The sequence below is a fragment of the Cricetulus griseus genome, chromosome 2, assembly GCF_003668045.3.
Source record: "Cricetulus griseus strain 17A/GY chromosome 2, alternate assembly CriGri-PICRH-1.0, whole genome shotgun sequence".
Classification (NCBI taxonomy): domain Eukaryota; kingdom Metazoa; phylum Chordata; class Mammalia; order Rodentia; family Cricetidae; genus Cricetulus; species Cricetulus griseus.
This window is the reverse complement of record NC_048595.1, coordinates 265,210,747-265,226,948: the sequence shown is the minus strand read 5'-3', so window position 1 is coordinate 265,226,948 and position 16,202 is coordinate 265,210,747. Positions and strand designations below refer to the sequence as shown.

The 16,202-nt window shown below is 44.8% G+C and overlaps 1 protein-coding gene across 1 annotated transcript in view; it reads right to left on the bottom strand.

Annotated features, from left to right (window-relative positions):
• Scml4 (Scm polycomb group protein like 4) overlaps positions 1 to 12,708 on the bottom strand; it is a 47,407-nt gene extending 34,699 nt beyond the window's left edge. Inside the window, exon 1 of the mRNA XM_035439094.1 lies at positions 12,489 to 12,708. Within this exon, the coding sequence (XP_035294985.1) occupies positions 12,489 to 12,644 (156 nt within the window). The 5' untranslated portion in view covers positions 12,645 to 12,708. The remainder of the gene's footprint in view (positions 1 to 12,488) is intronic.
• Positions 12,709 to 16,202: the final 3,494 nt, after the last annotated feature.

Here is a 16,202-nt window from a genome sequence, read left to right as displayed (position 1 = left end):
GAGACTTTTGAACAGGCAGCTAATACTTAATCCTCTAACCCCTCATGTTGAAAAGAGGTTTAAAGGGACCCAGTGGGAGAACTAATCTAGAGTAGATGAGCGAGAGGTGCTGTGGGTAGTCAGGGTCGTGCCGGTGAGAAGTGATGGGTGCTTCTGGATACATTGAAAGGTAGAATGTGTCTGGGTAGGAAAGGCACAACTGACTCTGAAGGTTGGGGCCAGAAAGGCTTCAGGTGTGTAAGGATGGAGTTACAGGTGTGTGCCGCCATAACCGGATGCAATGAAATTTTTAAATGGGATGGTTCCAATTGGAATCAACTTAGGAAATGATAGGGAAAAAAAGATACTGGAAGCAGGAAATAAAGCCAACAATGTATAGTTTTGTCATGGAGGGGAACGGAGAAGTAGCCACAGTAATGGGGAGAAGTAGAGTGTGAAGATTTACCTTACAGTAGGTGCCACCTCACACTGTCAAAAGGAAAAACAGAAGACAAAATAGTGGCATTGGCAAGGCTGTGGAGAAACTGGAGCACTTGTATACTAGGTGTGGTCACTATGGAAATCAGGAAGAAAGTTCCTTGAAAATTCAGACACAGCCCAGAGACTCACACACACTCACAGGAAAGAATTGAAGGCAGTCTGAAAGACAGTCGGGACACCCAGCTCTACAGGCTCACTATCTACAGTACAGAAGCGAGATGCATACAGAGAGCAGAATGGGCATTGCACTGCCGGGGCTGGGGGGGAGATGCGGGGCGGGGGCGAAGAGCTGGTTAGAGTTTAGAGATAGGTTGCACACAACACGCCTAATTTATGCTTAGAGACAAATGAAACTTAATTTCACATCATGCAGAGGTTTTTCACCACAATTTTAAAAAGAGTTTCAAAGACTGTTTTGTTTTGTTTTTTTTTAATTCAAAGTGGGAGAAATAAGTTTTTGTTTTGATCTGTTTTGGGGGGTTCTTTTGTTGGTTGGTTGGTTTTGGTTTTTGGGTTTTTTTTTGTGGGGGCGGGGTTTGGTGTTTCAAGACAAGGTTTCTCTGTGTGTTGCCTTGGCTGTCCTGGAACTCACTCTGTAGACCAGGTTGGCCTCGAACTCAGAGATCCTCCTGCCTCTGCCTCCCAAGTGCTGGGATTAAAGCTGTGTGCCATCACCCAGTGAGAAATGAGTTTTAATGTTGATGTTGATGGTCCAGGGGAGGAGAAGCATGAGCTGGATGACGCATGGCAGCAGCTATGGGCTGTGAGCAGGAGTGGGGAGGGAAGGTGGCGCTCACCACCGCAGGAAGAGAGGCAGAAGGAAGCTGCGTAGGAGCTGAGTGGACGGCAGGAGTGGGAGCTTGTTCTTGTTCCTCCATCGGAACAAAAAGTAGTGTCAGAGGATGGAGGGGCTGGCATGTTAGCGAACCGGAGTGAGAGCTAAGGAGACAGAGGAAGGCGGGAAAACAAACTGGAAAGGTGAACAGCCAACAGCCAGCGTGGTGGCTGCACAGTGGTGCTGTGTGTATGCCAAACTAGGGCCTCTTGCCCTGCATAAACCCAAAGCTTCAGTCAACAGGAGGGGTTGTGTTTCATTTTGAGTGTAGCATCTGAAAAAAAATCACAGGACCCCAAATCTAGCAACACACTATTCAGCAATGGAAAAGTAATTTGAGAAGCGCCTCGGTGGTGGGATGAGACTTCTCCGTCTGCACGACTCTGCTCTCAGGAAGCGGCAGCCCTGGCTACCGTGGTCCCCGGTGCTGGCTGTGAATGCTGGGGAGGCCGAGGGAGAGGGACCCAGAGGCTCCCGGCATAAGCTCCGGGGGAACCCAGACAGTTCTTGACGGGGATGTCCTTCTCTATGCCGTGAATACACGTTTCTCTTAAATGTAGGCGGGGCTACCAGACTAGGAGAACGCTGGGAAGGGAAAGGTAAAAAGTGAGTCACCAGGGATGCCATGTGTCGGCTGAGGAGGCCAGAGGCCCAGGCATCATGGGTAAGCCAAGACAATGTGGAGACACCAGATTAATAGAAAGGGGCTGGTAACTAAGCGAGAGCTGGCAAAGAAGAAGCCCGAGCCATCGCCACACCGTTTATAGTCAGTGTGAGCCTCTGTGTGTTTATTCTGAGGGACGAGGTGGGACAGGAACTTCCACCCACAGATTCCCCTTCCCTAATTCTCGGTCACCAGCACCAGCCTGCAGGCGATTCCACCCCTCAGGAGGACAGAACGGGCAAGTGGTGATTGATGTGCATGTGGACTTCAAGTAAATCAACATGAAGATCCCGGTGTTCCTTCCCTAGGTGACTGAGGGTGGTGGCGGGGATGGTGGTGGTGGTGATGGTGGTGATGGTGATGGTGATGGTGGTGGTGATGCTGGTGATGGTGGTGATGGTGATGATGGTGATGGTGGTGGTGATGGTGATGGTGATGGTGGTGATGGTTGTGATGGTGATGGTGATGGTGATGGTGATGGTGGTGGTGATGGGTGATGGTGATGGTGGTGATGGTGATGGTGGTGGTGATGGTGGTGATGGTGGTGATGGTGGTGATGGTGGTGATGATGGTGATGATGGTGGTGATGGTGGTGATGGTGAGGTGGTGATGGTGGTGGTGATGATGGTGATGGTGGTGATGGTGGTGATGATGGTGGTGATGGTGGTGATGGTGACGGTGGTGATGGTGGTGGTGATGATGGTGATGGTGGTGATGATGGTGATGATGGTGATGGTGGTGATGGTGACGTGGTGATGCTGGTGATGGTGGTGATGATGATGGTGATAGTGGTGGTGATGGTGATGATGGTGATGCTGGTGATGCTGGTGATATTGGTGATGGTGGTGATGATGATGGTGATGGTGGTGGTGATGGTGGTGATGGTGATGGTGGTGATGATGGTGATGGTGGTGGTGATGGTGATGATGGTGGTGATGGTGATGGTGGTGATGGTGGTGGTGATGATGGTGATGGTGGTGATGATGGTGATGGTGGTGATGATGGTGATGGTGGTGGTGATGATGGTGGTGATGGTGATGGTGATGGTGATGGTGGTGATGGTGGTGATGGTGATGGTGATGGTGGTGATGGTGGATGATGGTGATGGTGGTGATGATGGTGATGATGGTGATGGTGATGATGGTGTGATGGTGGTGATGGTGATGATGGTGGTGATGGTGGTGATGGTGGTGATGGTGGTGATGATGGTGATGATGGTGATGGTGATGATGGGTGATGGTGATGGTGGTGATGGTGATGGTGATGGTGGTGATGGTGGTGATGGTGATGGTGGTGATGATGGTGATGGTGGTGGTGATGATGGTGGCGGTGGTGATGATGATGGTGATGGTGGTGATGATGATGGTGATGGTGATGATGATGGTGATGGTGGTGGTGATGGTGATGCTGGTGATGGTGGTGATATTGGTGATGGTGGTGATGATGATGGTGATGGTGGTGGTGATGGTGGTAATGGTGATGGTGGTGATGATGATGTGGTGATGGTGATGGTGGTGATGGTGGTGATGGTGGTGATGGTGGTGATGATGGTGATGGTGGTAGTGATGGTGGTGATGGTGATGGTGGTGGTGATGGTGGTGATGATGGTGGTGATGATGGTGATGGTGGTGATGGTGGTGATGATGGTGATGGTGGTGATGGTGACGGTGGTGATGATGATGGTGATGGTGGTGATGATGATGGTGATGGTGGTGGTGATGGTGATGATGGTGATGCTGGTGATGGTGGTGATGATGGTGATGGTGGTGATGATGATGGTGATAGTGGTGGTGATGGTGATGATGGTGATGCTGGTGATGGTGGTGATGATGGTGATGGTGGTGATGATGATGGTGATGGTGGTGGTGATGGTGATGATGGTGATGCTGGTGATGGTGGTGATGATGATGGTGATAGTGGTGGTGATGGTGATGATGGTGATGCTGGTGATGGTGGTGATATTGGTGATGGTGGTGATGATGATGGTGATGGTGGTGGTGATGGTGGTAATGGTGATGGTGGTGATGATGATGGTGATGGTGGTGGTGATGGTGGTAATGGTGATGGTGGTGATGATGGTGATGGTGGTGGTGATGGTGATGATGGGTGATGGTGATGTGGTGATGGTGGTGGTGATGATGGTGATGATGGTGATGGTGGTGATGATGGTGATGGTGGTGATGATGATGGTGATGGGTGATGGTGATGGTGGTGATGATGGTGATGATGGTGGTGATGGTGATGATGGTGGTGATGGTGATGGTGGTGATGGTGGTGAGATGGTGATGGTGATGGGTGGTGGTGATGGTGGTGATGGTGGTGATGGTGGTGATGATGGTGATGGTGGTGATGGTGGTGATGATGGTGGTGATGGTACTGATGGTGGTGATGGTGGTGATGATGGTGATGGTGGTAGTGATGGTGGTGATGGTGATGGTGGTGATGGTGGTGATGGTGGTGATGATGGTGATGGTGGTGATGGTGACGGTGGTGGTGATGATGGTAATGGTGGTGATGATGATGGTGATGGTGGTGGTGATGGTGATGATGGTGATGCTGGTGATGGTGGTGATGATGGTGATGGTGGTGATGATGATGGTGATGATGGTGGTGATGGTGATGGTGGTGATGATGGTGGTGATGATGGTGATGGTGGTGATGGTGGTGATGGTGATGTGATGATGGTGATGATGATGGTGATGGTGATGCTGGTGATGGTGGTGATGATGATGGTGATAGTGGTGGTGATGGTGATGATGGTGATGCTGGTGATGCTGGTGATATTGGTGATGGTGGTGATGATGATGGTGATGGTGGTGGTGATGGTGGTGATGGTGATGGTGGTGATGATGGTGATGGTGGTGGTGATGGTGATGATGGTGGTGATGGTGATGGTGGTGATGGTGGTGGTGATGATGGTGATGGTGGTGATGATGGTGATGATGGTGATGGTGGTGATGGTGGTGGATGGTGATGGTGGTGATGATGGTGATGATGGTGATGGTGGTGATGGTGGTGATGATGGTGGTGATGGTACTGATGGTGGTGATGGTGGTGATGATGGTGATGGTGGTAGTGATGGTGGTGATGGTGATGGTGGTGATGGTGGTGATGATGATGGTGATGGTGGTGGTGATGGTGATGATGGTGATGATGATGGTGATGGTGGTGGTGATGGTGATGACTGTGGTGATGGTGATGGTGGTGATGGTGGTGATGGTGGTGATGGTGGTGATGATGGTGATGGTGGTAGTGATGGTGGTGATGGTGATGGTGGTGGTGATGGTGGTGATGATGGTGGTGATGATGGTGATGGTGGTGATGATGGTAACGGTGGTGGTGATGATAATGATTACTGAAATCTCAGACTCATGAACCCATAACAACCCTGACATCTCACGCTTGTTCTCTATTATATTTATTAATGTTGAATTTATCCACTGAATCCATTTCACAAAAAGTGATAGTATTACAATTAGCTGTCGTTTCCACCCATCATTTCTGACTAAATGAAGCAATCACAAAAATCAGATGAGTCCTCTGGTTGCAAGAAAAGAAAAGCTTCCTGTGCCAGGCACTGGCGGCGCACGCCTTTAATCCCAGCACTGGAGAGGCAGAGGCAGGTGGATCTCTGAGTCTGAGGCCAGCCTGGTCTCCAGAGTGAGTGCCAGGACAGCCAGGGCGACACAGAGAAACCCTGTCTCAAAACCTTCCTTATTTACCCCATGTGGTGGTTAGAATGAGAATGACCCCTATGGGCTCATAGATTTTAATGCTTGGTCACCAGAGAGTGGTGCTGCCTGAAAGGGTTAGGAGATGAGCTCTTGCTGGAAGAAGTGTGTCACTGAGGGTGGGCTTGAGGGTTTAAAAGGCCCACTCTAGGCCCAATGTCTCTTTTTCATGCCACCTGTGGGTCCAAATATAGAACTCTCAGCTATATCAGAGCCATGTCTGCCTGCTTGTAGCCATGCTTACCGCCATGAAGATAATGGACTAAATCTCTGAAACTATAAGACAGCCCCGATTAAATACTTTCCTTTATAAAGAGTTGTATGGACACAGTGTCTCTTCACAGCAATAGGACAGTGACTAGGACACCAGCCTCCACAGCTGCTGGGACTTTTAAACAAAGAGGAACCTTCTGCAAACTGTGAGAAGCACTGTGGTGTGGGCATGTCCCCAGGGGCTTGTGTGCTAGGAGGCTGGTCCTCGGTGAATGAAGAGATTCAAGAACCTCCAATGGCTAAACCATTGGGGGCATCACCTTGGGAAAGAATTGACTTTGGCTCATGAAGTAAGTTAGTCTCTGTGAGAGCAGATTGTTTTAAAAGTGGGAGAGTGGCCAGGCATGGTATCACATGCCTTTAACCCAGCATCAGCCAGGGCTGCATAGAGAGACCCTGTTTCTAAACAATAACAACAAATGAAAACAGAAAGTGTGACTTCCGCCCTCATGCCATGTTCCTGTTTCACCAGGTGACTTCCTATTACATCTGCTCAAACTAATATAATATCTTCTGCCAGGAGGCCTCACCACATGCTTGTGCCTCTAGGATTGTAAACTAGTTAACATTCTTTTCCTTTCTCTCTCTCTCTCTCTCTCTCTCTCTCTCTCTCTCTCTCTCTCTCTCTGTGTGTGTGTGTGTGTGTGTGTGTGTGTGTGTGTGTGTGTCTGTGTGTCTGTGTATGTGTGTGTCTGTGTGTGTGAGAGCAATCAGGACATCATGTTCACTAGACAAACATTCTACAACTGGCTATATCCCCAGACCAAAAGCTCCTTACTTTATGAATTATGCAGACACCACTCTATCATTACATTAATCAAAACTAGACTAGACAAGGGAGCCCATGACTTTTTAAAAATAGGATTTTTGTGGAAGAATGAAATACAATCAAAATTTACTTAGTGTTCAGAAATGTAAGTTTCACTGCCTAATATAAAGGACTAAAAATAGCCTACTAGAGAGAACTCAGTCAGTAAAGTGCTTTCTTTGTAAGAATGAGGACCCAAGTCTAGCAGCTGGAGAGCACACACATGTGGCATTTAAGAGGGAGTCACCATGATTTTAGAAAAGTCCTGAAATAGAGGAACACAGATATGCAGCACGTCATCTGTGGTGGGATTCAGCCTCTTCCTCAACCAACACAAGCTGTTCTCTGCAGGGCAGGGCACATTTGTCTTTGCTGTTCCTACTTTCAATTTTTTGAAAAAAAATTGATTTTATTTTATTTTGTTGTTTAAATGGACAAAATAAAGTGAAATGCTCATGTATTGGTTTCTAGTGTCATTCTTCAATAAAAGGACTGGGAACATCTAGCAGAAATGGATGATCCCAAGACAGGGAGCATACAGAATAAGCTGGAAGTGCCAAGATGTGACAAGATCTTCACAACTGCTAGTGACAGAAGATTCCTAAGAAGCAAGGTGCCGACTGAAAGAGCAAAGTGTAGTGACTTATTACAGTACAAAGTCTATACTAACAAATGTCCGCAAGTCCATCTGCCATAAGTAAATGACTGACAAACTAAATTAGCAGGGGAACAAATAAATCTCTTATGAGCAAATCTCCACATCCTCCCTTAGAGGTGAGCACAACCCCCTGGTCTTTAAGAGTGAGCTGTTCATAATGAATTCCTTCTAAATACTGCAGTGTGGCAATGGGGGCAGTAACTTTTACAGGGGGGACACCTGACAAATGTCATCTCAGCCACAGCATCAAAAGCAACCCCTGCGGCAGTACTAACAGTATGTGCTTCTGATATGGTTAGACAGAGATGTCCCTGTACCTCCATGATCTGCCCCTATACCCAGGCTAATACATGGGGGAAACACTAGGCAGAAACACTAGAGAGAAATTGTATAACATCCCGTGAAACTCCTTAAAACTGTTCATCATCAAAAATAACAAAAAACTAAGCAACTTCCACAGGCAGAGGAGCTTAAGAAAAGAAGATGACTGAGTGTGAGGCCCCAGAACAGATTAGAGAGATGTTCATACAATTAGAATAAAGTATGGGCTTGATTTATGACATGTTATTATCTGTGTGCTGTTTGTGACAAGTGTGCCATTGTAGTGTAAGATGTTAACACTGAAGGAGATAGGTGCTGGGGTGTGAGATCCTCCAGTTTAGACATTGTAGTTTAAGATGTTAACACTGGAGTTACTTACTCCAGATTCAAGTAGAGATCCTACTGCAAATAGTAAAGCAGAATCTGGTGAATGGTGAGTGGGGTGGTGATGTGGAGGGTTGAACAGGGGCCTCTTCCTGGCAGCACCAGAAGGGAAGAGCTGAAGGTCTGCTGCCACGACCTTCCCAGCATGCTGGGCTAAGCCTTGACCTTCAAAGCCAACAACCCTGATCCGTCTATAGCTGACATCTTTTCCTGAAGTTCATCACACAGGACAGTGATGCCTCATCCACTGCACTACTGCTGGAGTAGCTGGAGCAGGAAGGATAGCTTTGCCTGTGTCCCCGCCCCACACTTGCCTTGGGGACGCATTTCTTTCACCCTGATAGTCATAGTCTTTGTTTATTCAAAACTCCCTAGGAGTTGTAAGGGGAGGCCATCGGAAAGTACAGCTAGAGAAACGGAATCATTTACCATGTTTAACTTCAGACTGTATGCTAAAATCCTGCCTGGTAAAAGGCAAATTGATTCCAGTAAGAAGTATGTATGATTCCATTCCTAGGGGTCCACTGGGTCTACAGTTGCCTTTCACATCCAGGGGAACATAAACACCCAAGGGTTGGAGGGGCTGTACCGTTTGGCCTTGACTTTGGTCAAATCTGGCATCCTAATTTAACAGTCTTTGCCTCAGCACTTACCCAAGGAAATAAAACTATGTAAATATAACATACTACAGGCACCATGATGAGATCAGAAGGTAACAGGAGGGATGTCTTTCAGAGACACAAATGGGTGTGTGGGAGGAGACAGGAGTTTCTCCTATCAGAGTTGAGATTCTTCCTAGGGTGGGGAGGTGTTACAAGTACTGTAGGGGCTGAAGGGCTGCTGTCTTGCCTGGGGTGGGGAAGAAAAACACAGGAAGCTAAGAAGAAAAACAATGATAATAGTGATAGTGGTGTCTGTTATGTTAATATAGCGTCAGTATCATTGTAAGTAGTTACTGTCACCCTTTCACTGTCTCTCCCTCCAAATGCCTTCCCCTTTGTAGCTCATGGGAGAAACTACTGAACTTGCAAAGAGTGTTTAACCAGCCTCTGATGGAGGGCGCAGGAGAATTTCCTTTCTTTTAAAAATGATTTTACTTGTTCTTTAGCAATTTCATACATGTCTGTAATGCATTTTGATCCTATTTACCCCCATTGCCCTCTCTTCCTCCTTCACACTCCCTCTGGAGCCCTTCCTCGTCCCAACATATCACTTCCTGCTTTAATGTTGGTTATTTATTTATTTATTTATTTATTTATTTATTTATTTATCTACTTTTAGCTGATACAGGGTATTACTTTGTTTCCCAAACTGGTTTCAAACTCATGGACTCCAGGAATCCTTCTGCCTCCAGACAGCTGGTAACACAAACATATGTCTCCAAGTCCAAGACACATTTTCTTGGTAATAAAATACAAGATCTTTAAGGTCTGACTAAGTAAGACCCTGCCCTGCTTAGTCAGGCTTTTTTTAAAACAACTTCTGGCTCCCCTACTGTGTCCCAAATACTTAAAATTGCCAAATTAGTGGCCATTTGGTAAGTGAAGTGAGACCATACAATTTACTTGCTGGCTCTTCCACAATTACAGTTCTGTCCTCAATGGTAAAATAAGGGGTCAGGGTCTGGGAAATGGCCAAAATAAAACTAGGAGACCAGGTTACCAACTTTATTTCACCAACTGAGAAGATTTTAAGTCACCAGTTTCAGTCACTGTGCAGTGTCTGATAAAACACTTTCACCAACATGTATGTTAGAATAAAGGGTAATCTTTTTGAGGAAATTGTTTTAGCTTCATGAAAAGTTTCACATGGTTCTTATTTTTCCTGTGTCACCACTGACAGGTGGCAGGGTCACACAGACTGGAACCTGACTTGGAAGTATTCTTCTAGGACACTAAGCTTAAGGCTTATGGAGTCGTCTGGGAACACGTGGTCTGACATAATGTCCATGCATTTTCCTAACTATATGGGAAATAGACTCAAAAGATGACTGGCCTCTTGTCCCCACAAAAAATAATTCTTCATGTGTTGGGAACAGACCTGTTTGCTTTGTGCAGGGCCTGTGTGTCACCCAGCCAACCTAAACTGTGTACTGTTCTGAGGTATCCCTGGGTGTCAGGGACACTGGAAAATCCCTTTCAGGAGTGAAGAAACTTGCAGAGTAAATCAGGTTTGTTCCATGGAATGAATGGACATTTTTCTTGGCCCAAGAAATTCTATGTCTGTTTGTAATTTTCATTATTGGGTCACAGACCCTAGGGGACCAGGAAGAAGGCCAATGAAGCTTTAATATGTTCCCTCAGAGCTTGGACTTGCTCCCTGGCTCTGTGAAACAGGACGCCTGCCCTGTTCCAGCCCTCCAAATGCAATTCCCAGACTCCAGCAATGGCACAGGTACCCAAGAAGGCACTGAGAAGGCCCAGGCACCCAGGCTAGCTTCTGAGAGCAGATATACAATTCCAAAGCCAACATTGCCATGAACAAAAGAGGTTTCCCTCTCAGAAAATACCCGGCAGAAGAGTTTGACTTCTTTTGGTCAAGAAGAGCTCTCTCTCTCTCTCTCTCTCTCTCTCTCTTATATATATTATATATATATATATATATATATATAGTGGGCTAGAGAGATGGCTCAGCAGTTCAGAAAATATATGGCTCTTGCACAGGACCCAAATTCTGTTTCTAGCACTTGCATGAGGTGGCTCACAACTACCTGTAACTCAAGTTCAGAAGAAGCCAATTCCTCTGGCCTCTGTGAGCAACTGCACTTATGTGCACACGTCTACATATAGCCAACTCCGGACTCTACACACACACATATAATTAAAGATGATAGGGGCTAGAAAGATGGCTCAGCCATTAAGAGCACTGGCTGCTCTAGCAGAGGACCAAAAACAATTCCCAGAAACTACATGGTGGTTCATAAGCATCTGTAACATCAGTCCTAGGGGATCCAACGCCCTCTTCTGGCCTCTTCGGGCACAGCACACACATAGTACACAGGCATTCAGGCAAACACATACACATAAAATAAAAATAAATAAAAACTCAAAAAAGTTAAGAAAACTAAAGCAAATGACTCTCAAGTAATTTTGAATAACCAACATCTCTCCTATGACTGTTTATTTGTTTTTGACTTGGGGGATTTTTTTCAGTTGGTTTTGTTTTTTGTTTTTTGTTTTGTTTTGTTTTGTTTATTTGGAAGGATTGAGAAGGTTGATTAATAAGGTTGTCCTGATCTTTTACAAGCTCTTCCTGCTGACCTGCAATAATTTCCATACATTTTCCTGATAAATGGGAGTTAATTGCCAATTTGCATTTGGTTGCAGTATCTGGGTATCATTAGGATGGAAACACCAGCTTTCATTTATTTATTTATTTTTGGTTTTTCAAGACAGGGTTTCTCTGTCTAGCTTTGGAGCCTATCCTGGCATTCGCTCTGGAGAGCAGGCTGGCCTCAAACTCACAGAGATCTGCCTGCCTCTGCCTCCTGAGTACTGGGATTAAAGGCGTGCGCCACCAACTCCCGGCCTACTAGCTTTTGTTTTAAGATAACTACTGATACTCCTCTTCAAAAGTGCAAAGGCCTGCAGAGAACAAGCCTGGTGATACTATTTCTCTTTCCCCTCAAGTAGCCAGTCCATTCGTGATCTGCCATAGAACAAGGGCGGGCCACTGGGTTTGGGCTGGGTTATAAAATTGGGATCATGTCATCAGACCTACTCCCCACTCACAGCCTCTCCATATTGTTAGTTCTTATGATGCTCTCTTGCTATGGACCTGCCTCTTACAGCCAAATTTGACACCAGTGCCTTTTCCAAACAGGAAATTATCATGGACAGCCCAGAGTCCTTTGCTAAGCCTCTGTCCAGTGAGCTTTTTCTGCATCCTTTGACGTGGACCTGCTCACGGCATTACTTTAAATGTCTAAGGAATAGCATCGGCTTCCACGGAAACAGATGAGGAATAAGTTCTAGAAGTGACTTCAAGAGCCACCATAGTGCATATAAACAAGGGACAGACAGTGCCTGACACTCTTGTTTAGCTGTAAGCTTAATAATGTGTTTAGTAGTGGCCTAAAATCTGCTTGCCTATAGCTTCTCCATCTGGTGTGATTTGCTTTCTCCACTTGTGAAAAAGAAAAAAGAAAAAGAGCACACAAGAGCATTCATGGTGTGCTGTGTTGTCACAATGGACCTTGCCTGTCACATGCAGCATTGAGAGACTTATTTCCTAGCCTGGGCCCTGTCTTCCATAACATTTTGCATCAGAGCTCTCCCCAGTTCCCCAGTGCCCCAGCCTGGTTGACTTGGGAGGAGGAGCCGGTGGAGGCATACCTTGTACCTGGGTTTCCGACCTCTCTTTTTGGGGATTGTCACCGCTGGTACAGAGCCAGCAGAAGCAGAATAAAGGTTATGGACTGCCATCTGCACCGGTGTGGAGTGAAGTGGAGGCCGGCCACGCTTCCTCCCTGGGACCTTCTGTGTCTGCATCTCTGCTGGTGCCAGTCTTACTGAATGAGGAGGCAAACCACACGGGCAAGAGAGGTCCTGGGAATTCGTCCTGAGAGAAAGCAAAACAAAAACAGAAATGTCTGTTTGGTTTTCAAGGCACACAGCTCTGTGTGTGCATACCTATCACTTCTGCACTTAGGTGCAGAAAACAATAGCTTGCTGGATCTAGACACACTTGATATTGTCACCAGCAACTGAGAGCATTCATGTCTAATAAAATAGTATCACAATAGTATTTAAATACTATTCATGACATTTCTATATTTATGTTTAATGTTAAATAAATCAATATATTACATTTAATATCATTGTACTACATAAACTCATCACTCCCCAATATTTAACCTTCTTTCTTTGGTTTAATTATAAATTGTCTTCACTTCTTTTTCTCTTGAAAAAAATTTAACCATACACATCAATTCCATTAAAGCCATGACATCTTTTAGTCAAAATGTGCACAGGGGTTTGCATACAGAAATGTTCATTTTAACAACATTTAGAACTACAGAAATAAAATAGATACAACCCAAATAACAATGCATAAGGGAATAGCTAACTCACTTACAAACTGAAACTGCCGACTAGTTAAAGCCTTTAGTAACACATTTTGCATAGCATGGTGTTGGGTGAAGGAAGCATTAGACATCAGACACATAAATGAAGCGTAAAAGTAATCTCCAGTGTGCAAAATTTACATGGTAAAATAAATGGAAAGAGGCGTGCTAAAAAGTCACCTAGCTAAAGATGGCCAGACTGTGGGCAACTATTCACAACACATAGTCCTTTGTACACAGCTGACAGTATTAGTCATAAACTGCTCATGTAGAATTTCATAAATCTTGAAGGCCACTGATCAGCCCTGACCAGAGAACAGAGGAATTGGAAATCCAGAGGTTATATATCCTGGCATGGTCAGGAATGTGTTGAGTGGGGCAGAGCTGTAGACTTTAACTTGGGGGCGATGCTAGAAATCCACTTCTACAGAGTAGTGGAACCTTCCAGTGGAAATTAGAAGCTTTTACTGGCAAGTCTGTAGAAGGCATTAGGATGAGCTTCCCCATGCCTTGGTGGGAGTAGCAATACAGGAACTAGATCACTTTATTCAGAGAAGAAAAGGGGAAACCCTAGAAATGCTTTTAAAACACAATAGGGGAAGGTTTGTTTTTGGAAATACCATATTTGGTGGGTAGACTTTTTTTCAATGTGGAGACTGAACTTACACTATGCAAGCACTTTACTAGTGACCCACACTTCCAACTCGATAAATAGAATTTTAAAGTAGAAATATTTTTTATTTCACACATTGATGAATGTTTCAGATAAAGAAACAAGCCAGACCACTCTTCCAGTGGACACAGGTTCAGTTCCCAACACCCACCTCAAGCAGCTCACACCTGCCTATAACTCCCCAGGCCTCTTTGGGTTTTTGCAGGCACTGCACACACAAACATAAGTCCTTATCCAGTCATATAAATGTACACATAGCTACAAATAAAGTAAAAACAAAACAATTTAGAGGAATCAACAGCCTGTTAAAGACATCAGTTTTCTTTGTTCTCGTGTGTAGAGGAAAATATCCCATCTCACTGATTCTATGAGACATTTTTTCCTTTAACATATTAACATTCTTGGAATAAGGTTGCCCCTGCAGCATTTCAAACAGATCAGAATTCCAAGGGGGTGAGGAGTATCTTTTTAAATTCTTAGTATATCGTAAGATAATGACACATCTTGTAATTGAATACCTCTTAGAGTCAATGAATTGTGATTACTGTATAGGAATTCATAACATAAAAGTCTATTTCTGGACTCCTTGGCACAAATAAAAGCATTCACTGGCACAAAAGAGCCAAAAAGCACTGACGGATCGACAAGAACCAACAAGATCTTATTAGGTGAAAGTCAGTCTCATTTTGACCAAATGTAATCAAATGTCTGGTTCTTCCTTATGAGTTTAAAGGTTTTAGAAACAGGATGTATTTTGTAGAGTGTATTCTGCACTTTTCTACTTTGCCTTTGTTTTTAGAGTTTCTTTTGGCTTTGTTTACTTTTGGTTTCAGGAGTCAAGTCTTTCTATGCAGCCCAAGCTGTCCTTGAACCCTGTCCCTTCTGCCTCTGTCTCCTAAATTCGGGGATGACAGTTGTATACCAACAGCCTATCCTACTTTGCCTTTAGTGTGGAGATTACCAATGTGTGTAGTAGCATCAGCGTCAAAGGGAAGCAAGAAAACCTATGGTTGAGGTTGAGGAGAAAGCCCAGTTGAGAAAGTGCTCATCTTGCAAGGTAAGGATCTTGTCCCATCCCCAGAACAAGGTAAAAAGGCATAGTAGCTGTGCTTGTAACCCTAACACTGAGAAGGCAGAAACAGGTGGATCTACATGGTTGGCTCACTGGCCTGCCAGCATAACCTGACTAGCAAGTCCCAGGTCCCAGAGAGACCCAGAACTAAGATGGACAGCATCTAAGAAAGAACATGAGCTTCCATGCTCATCTGTACACACATGGGCCCACACATGTGCACACCCCCACACACATAGTAAATAAATAAATACAGTGTAATATTTTTTAAAAGAAAATGAAGTTTAAAACAAAATGAATTAACAACAAAATTTCAAATATAAATAAATCTAAAAAGTCTTTGATATCCAAAAATTAAACTTAACTTTCCCTATATTGCTCAATATAACAAAAACCTTTCCTAAAAAAATGAAAACAAACAAACAAACAACAAAAAAAACCACATTTCTGTTCAACTAATTTCTTTGCCCTGGCATTCCCCTCCCTCCTCTTTTTAATGAAGAACAACCATACCTTAAGCTGCCTCCCACAGAAGCACCAGTTTTAGGCAGTGTGAGAGCCCTGATGGATGACTAATCTGATACATGGCCCTAATCAACCAACAAGGAGCCATTGTTGATGGAGTGTTGTTGGTACCACAGGGAGGAGATAGAAAGCCAGAGACAAGCAATGTCCAAACCCTCAACCTGCCACGCCTGAGTGATTGCTCACTTTGCCTGCTAACCAGGGACAAATTCAATGTAAGTAACAAGGTTACCTACCTGAACAATAAATGAATTTATTAGAACCTCTAAATGTTGCCACAGGATAATCTTAGAGTTTAGAGAATCACTAGTAAATCACATTCACTTTCAATAACAGGTCTAGATGCTTTGGAAAAGTGGAGGGACAGGGATGCAGGTGCCCCAAAATCTCCTCTTCCAAAACTAAGGTATAGATTGAGAGAGGGGATGGAGGGATGAGGGAGAGAGAGAGAGAGAGAGAGAGAGAGAGAGAGAGAGAGAGAGAATTTAAAATAACAATACTAAAGATAAGGAGGTGCTTCAGCTTCGGAAAGCAAGTGATAACAAGACACACAAAATCTTGTTAAGGAGAGCAGAACCATGGGAGAGGACAGTGAAATTTTATCATGTGTAAATAAAGGTTCAATGGTATGAGGAAAGACAAATACTGGAATATGTAATAAAAGACTGTCATCCAGAAAGAAGAGTAGCTCTGTGTCCTAAGAAAAATAAGAC